The 6,370-nt window shown below is 47.3% G+C and overlaps 1 protein-coding gene across 2 annotated transcripts; it reads left to right on the top strand.

The window, feature by feature from the left end:
* Nucleotides 1–312: 312 nt before the first annotated feature.
* Nucleotides 313–5,763, top strand: znf131 (zinc finger protein 131). 2 transcript variants are annotated; one of them, XM_076289294.1, is made up of 7 exons: nucleotides 313–404; nucleotides 1,378–1,516; nucleotides 1,830–1,931; nucleotides 2,045–2,189; nucleotides 2,317–3,059; nucleotides 4,032–4,162; nucleotides 4,444–5,763. In XM_076289294.1, exons 2-7 carry the CDS (start codon nucleotides 1,393–1,395, stop codon nucleotides 5,017–5,019), a joined length of 1,821 nt encoding a protein of 606 aa, XP_076145409.1. In that variant the 5' UTR covers nucleotides 313–404; nucleotides 1,378–1,392; the 3' UTR covers nucleotides 5,020–5,763. The 2 variants fall into 2 exon arrangements, with proteins under 2 accessions (XP_076145409.1, XP_076145410.1); XM_076289295.1 differs by lacking the exon at nucleotides 313–404 and adding an exon at nucleotides 465–650.
* The last annotated feature ends 607 nt before the right edge of the window (nucleotides 5,764–6,370 follow it).

Consider the following 6,370-nt stretch of genomic DNA (forward strand, 5'->3'; position numbering starts at 1 on the left):
TTTTGAGGGCCAAATTATTTAATCTTTTCATCTGGGGGGGGTTATGTCCTTGGACCCCCCTAGCAGTTTTTGATAATAATTCTAATTTGATTTATTTTCTTCTAAAATATCATTACTCAATCCAAAGAAGGGCAGTATTGCATTTGGATTGCAAACGTCCAATAAAGTCACAGAAAAGCCTCTGCACCATGCTCTGCAGTGCACACACAGCATCTTTGACACAAATGCGCTGGCTATCCCCAGTTGCCGTGCAACTTGAATGTACGACAGTAGTCGCTAAGACTTCTGGGATTTCGAGGCCTACTTGGAAAAACGACCGCCCTTTTCTGTCGAGCGGAGTAGACACCGTTGCTGGAGTCACGTTCAAAAAAACTTCTAAAGAAACCTGTGAAACCCTTACAGAGGTAGGTTTTGTGGTTATGTCACCCCAGTAGTTTCTCAGAACTCTCATTTGAAAGGGAAATGTCTGCTTAAAAGCTGATTTTAATGCGCGATTTGATGACGTAATGCCAATGGTCAAATAACAAATGGCGAATACAGTGAAAGGCCTCCTAGAAATGAGCATGGAGCGTTTTCTAAGGTCGGAGCGGCTTTACACAGTACACCACGATATCCAGTTACATTTTCGGAGAGGTGTGCAATGGTTATTTGTAAGTTTAATAGTGAAATTTGGCGCAGTGTTTATATATCTCAGTATGCTGGAAGGCCTTGGTAGCTAACATTAGCTAGCATCGTTGAATTACCCTGTCGTTTCTGTAGACTAGACTGCCTACATCGTCTCATTGGTCAGCTTAGTAGACTACAGTGAGACATGTGATGTACAACTGGGGAGGCTGAATGACAGCTGTTAAAATAAAGTTGAACTAGTTTGATTATATTACACATCTGAACTCTTGACAAGTAGCCAGCTAAGTAACTGCTGTCCTGCGAAGTGAAGAGCTAGCCTGAGACTATTAACGTTAGCTAGCTAAATAATTAAGGCAAACTGAGCACCATCAGAGCCATTCTCTGGCATTACTGTTAACCAAGTCAACCTAGCTATCATAGCCAGTTCTAATCCAAAAGTGATGTAGCACTGAGGTCTACAGTGCTGTGCTAGTCAGTTAGCAATGACAGATGTAATATTTTCAACAGACGAGGCATTACACTTTGGGGACATATTTTCCTTTGGACTAACGTCAGTGTTAATGTTATCATTAACATACAACTAGGAGTCTGCGGGGGCAGCTCGCTCCACAGAGAGCCCACATTACTAAGGTGTAAGTTCTCGATAGACCATAGCCCAATATTTTGTACTTGAAATGTTACCTACACCACAGGCCACTTAATGATAGTTACTCATTTTCTGACATGTTTCTGTCATGTTTCTGTTGTTAGGGAAAGGCTTAAGCCATGGCTGATGAGGGGGTGGTGGAGTGTGGACATGAGTTCCCAGCTCATTATAAGGTCATGCTTGACAAGCTCAACGAGCAGCGCCAACTGGACCAGTTCACAGACATCACTCTGATCGTGGATGGTGAGACGCCACATATTGCACACATATTTTGTCCTCTTGGAAGTAGCAACTAATCGCCTGTATTTGAATGGCTTGAAATTTGCATTATTTTTTTCTACAACCAAAAGGATGGTTTTCATTCCCAGTAAGCTGTCTGTGTTTCATTTCTCCGCTTTCCTACAGTCAGAAGAATTGTGGCCTTGACTGTTTAAAGCAGTCAAGTAATGTGTATTGTTGACTAGAGACCATCTTGAATTTCCCCTTGGGGATCAATAAAGTATCTATCTATCTATCTATCTACTCTTTGGCCTTTCTTATGCCATTCTTATTTTAGGTCACCAGTTCAGAGCTCACAAGGCTGTGTTGGCAGCATGCAGTCAGTTTTTTCACAAGTTCTTCCAAGACTTTAAGCAGGAACCATTAGTAGAAATCGAAGGTAGGTGTCTCATTGCACCAGATTCTCAGATGGCCTCAATATTGTCACTGCTTATATTTTATGTCCCCATTTGCATCACGGTGCTGATTTTACCCGTTCCTTTTCTATATCAGGAGTAAGCAACTCGGCTTTTCAGCACCTCATGGAGTTCACCTACACGGCCACGCTGTCGGTAAACGGCAGCGAGGAGGTCAGTGATGTGTGGAGGGCGGCTGAGTACCTCCAGATGCAGGAAGCAATCAAAGCCTTGAACACCAGGTCAGTCCCTGGGTCTTTTGCTATGAATGATTACTTTGAATTTGAATTTCTACTTGATGTAGATTTAACTCAAGCCTGTGTTCTATATGTGCAATATTATGAGGTTGCTTTCACGTCTCTCCTGTAGAATCAATGGCAGCACGTCGCTGGTCTCCACCCCAGTCCTGGCGGGGAAGAGCAAAGCCAAGAAGAGGAAGATCGCCGAGACGTCCAACGTGATCACCGAGACGCTGCCCTCGGTGGAGGCGGAGACGGTGGAGATCGAGGTGGAGGTGGGCGGCGTGGAGGATGCCTCGCTAGAGGAGGTGGTGGACGCCGCCGCCCGCAATGCCCAGGCCTCGTCCGACGACTCAGCCCTCGCCCTGCTCGCCGACATCACCAGCAAGTACCGGCCTGGGGAGACGGCGCTGCAGGGAGCCGGTGCCGACAAGTCCCCCGAGTTGGCGGCCGTAGCAGCGGCGGCGGTGGTGGACGAAGAGGAGCTGGTGCTTCAGGAGGAGACTGTGATGGCGCCCAAGGCCCTGGAGAGCATTGAGGTGGTGGAGGTGCAGATCTCGCAGCTGGACAACATGTTCCGCTGCGACAAGTGCGACCGCTGTTTCAAGATCTTCTACCACCTCAAGCAGCACATGAAGAGTCACGAGGCGGCCGGCGAGGGCGGCGGCGGCAGCAAGCCGTTCGTGTGCCGCCACTGCGGCAAGGCGTACGCCCGCGAGGGCGCCCTCAAACAGCACCTGAACAGCTACCACTATGAGGCCGAGGAGCAGTCGCGGCGGCAGCGGCCGCAGAAGAAGGTGCATGTGTGCGAGTACTGCGACAAGCAGTTTGACCACTTCGGCCACTTCAAGGAGCATTTACGAAAACACACAGGTACGTGCACTTCAATCATTCCATTTGGAACTCTGGCACTCATAGCAGATGTGCGGTTGACAGCATTAAATATACTGTGAACGGTTTGCACCCTCATTGTTTCCTCTGTTATACTTTCATTACTTAGTTGTTGTAGCTTACTAAGTTTTAAATAAGTATAAGTATGTATAAGTATATATACTTTTTTGATCCCGTGAGGGAAATTTGGTCTCTGCATTTAACCCAATCGGTGAATTAGTGAAACACAAACAGCACACAGTGAACACACAGTGAGGTGAAGCACACACTAATCCCGGCGCAGTGAGCTGCCTGCTACAACGGCGGCGCTCGGGGAGCAGTGAGGGGTTAGGTGCCTTGCTCAAGGGCACTTCAGCCGCGGCCCACTGGTCGGGGCTCGAACCGGCAACCCTCCGATTACAAGTCCAGAGTGCTAACCAGTGGGCCACGGCTGCCCCCCAAATGATCCATTCAGAACCGCTGAAATGAATGTGTTTATATTGGGTCCTTCTAGTTGAGCTCGGCCAACATGCAGGCCAACTTTAGTTGATATCTGGGCAACACAAAGCATAAGTGTTTTTGACAATATGTTAATCAAAAAAATGTAAGTGTATTTTTGGGGCTTTTTGTCTTAATTCAGATAGAATAGTAAAGAGACTGACGGGAAGCGAGTGGGAGAGAGAGATGGGGCGGGATCAGGAAATAACCCGGGTCAGACTCAAAGCTGGGCCCCCGTGGGCACTTGGACCCAACTGTGGTACGGGCGCTGTAGCCAGTTCGGAACAGCACTCCCGCCCCCCTGTTGTTAATTCTGTGTAGGGGAAAAATCCCTTAAGTGACACTTCAAGTCCCCAAAGTGACACATCTCTAATTTGGAATATTTAGTCTCTCTTTATAGTTTAAGAACCCAGAGATAATTGACCTTGACGTCATTTAGCGTGTGTGTGTGTGTGTGTGTGTGTGCGCTCTCCACAGGTGAAAAGCCATTCGAGTGTCCGGACTGTCACGAGCGCTTTGCCAGAAACAGCACACTCAAATGCCACATGGCGGCCTGTCAGAATGGTTGTGGAGCCAAGAAGGGCCGGAAGAAGCTCTATGAGTGTCAGGTAAGAGGCTCCCAGCGGGAGTGTTTGTGTTGTCCATCTCAGTCTAGAAAAAATAGTTCTTGCCTGTGGCAGGTTCTTGTGTCCAAATAAGCCCTCAAAAACTTTGATAATCTCTTGTCTCCATTTCTGTGGAATGTTAGTAGTAATGATGGGGAAACCATATCAAGAACTTTCAGGTTGCAAACAGGGATGCAGTCTTAAAGGTTTAAGTTTAAATTGCCCTGCTGAAAATGTTCTACAATGTATCTCCATAAAGAGGAACCATGAACTTCTTTTCTCAGGTGTGCAACAGTGTCTTCAACAGCTGGGATCAGTTCAAAGACCACCTGGTCATCCACACAGGAGAGAAGCCAAACCACTGCACGTTTTGTGACCTGTGGTTCACCCAGCCCCGTGACCTCCGGATTCACCTGCGCGACCTGCACGGCATCCAGGACGACGCAGTGACCAGTACCACCGCCGGCGCCGCGGAAGAGGTCGTCCTCACCGAGGCGTCCGCCGCCACCACCGTCCTCTCCACTTCCTCGGGTGAGGTGACGGAGGAGGACGCCGGACTGCTCCTGACCACGGAGGATGGCATCCGGGTGGAGCACGTGACTGTGGAGCCCATGGACGTGGTGACCGTGGAGGAGACCCTCGTGGTGGAGGAGGAGGAGGAGGACGAGGGGGCAGCGGCAGTAGTAGTCACGCACCCAGGGGAGGAAGCAGCGGAGAGACTAAACGAGCACCAAACTGTGGAGATTCAAGTCGGAGAGGTCACGCACGTGACCATGACCGACGAACACTTAGACTCTGACGTGCACGTGGAAACAGTAGAGGTGGACGATTCAGGGGAGGTTCAGACAGTGCAAGTATGAAAGCCAGCCTGCAGGGGGACTCACTCTGCCTGCACCCGCTCCCTCTCTCATAAGGAAGAGAGAAACGTCTCGAATAATAAACAAATAGTAATATTTATTTTGAAACTGAGCTCCTCCTTCTGTGTCTTCCTGTATCCGCCACGTGGGGCTGAGGTGGCGTCTATGCTTGAATGCCGTTTGGTTGTTTTAGCAGGAAATGCTGGTAGAAGGATCAAATTTCTTATGTGTTTGTTTGCTTGTTTTGCGCATTTCATAAGACTCAAAAATGCAAAAATGAAAAGAAAAGATGTGCTGTCACCGAGGACATTCAGTGATCGATTGACAACTAAAAAAGAGACCAATGAGCGAGAGTGTAACAAAGAAAAACAGGCTTTATTTTTGTACACTTTCCGTTTGTTTACACACAGTCTGGTGTTGTCATTACCATTGATGTTGCTGTTGTGTCTGCTCAGGGTGGTGAGTGAGTCGCCCCGAGACTGCTCAAGGAAGTGACTGTTGATGATCGCTTACAGCATGTGCGTCTCAAACTGCACTCCATACAAACCCCTTATGCAGATCCGGTGGGATGTGGGTTTGCTTTCAAGCAGAGGCCTCCGGGCATCAACAGACTCGGGGAATGCACGCTGAACCAGGCTTTGTGTTGATCCTTTTGTAAAATGAAGAAAAAAAAACACAGTTTCAATCATCTTTGGCACAGAGCGTTACAGTATTGCATTGTCTAATAAACTTTGAGTTTTAAAACAAGAGCATAAAAGGTGGTGATGTTTGATGACGCCTTATGGGTATGCTATAGTGTTGGAGTATTTCTGAACCAAAAAGTAAAAATTCATGTGAAGATATTACCTTTTGTGGTCTTGCAATGTCATTGGCATTATCGAAACATGGAGCACGTAATGGTAGCGCATGATGAAGTCCTCAGGCACAAAGGCTGCTCAAAGCGATTGAAAGTATTGTCACAATTTTCATATATTTTCATATATCCATCATTGCATTAATACATGAAACAAATGACAGATTTTACCCATCAGTCAGACGGGGCAACTCAATACAACTCTACTACCCTCTAGTGTTTGAATCCGTTTCCAAACTACAGTCGACTACCCGCTGACTCATTTCGAATGTTAGTGGAGGTTCGTTTGCCTCTGTTCAAGTTTCCCATGCCTCGTGCCTTTGTTTGGATTGATTTGATATTGAGAGTGTTTTACTGAATATACGCTCCCATTTGATCATAGCTCTGTGAATGGTCTACTGGAGTAGAGGCATTCATTCAGCGTTAGGTTGCTAGAGTGATGGGTTACTGTAGCCTACTGTATACTGTAAACCATTAGCACTGTTGGTGTTAAAAAGTTTT

Source organism: Alosa pseudoharengus, unplaced genomic scaffold (genome assembly GCF_046254945.1).
Source record: "Alosa pseudoharengus isolate Yale_2024_CS ecotype anadromous, Long Island Sound unplaced genomic scaffold, YU_APseudo_1.1 YU_APseudo_1.1_scf_17, whole genome shotgun sequence".
Taxonomy (NCBI): Eukaryota; Metazoa; Chordata; class Actinopteri; order Clupeiformes; family Clupeidae; genus Alosa; species Alosa pseudoharengus.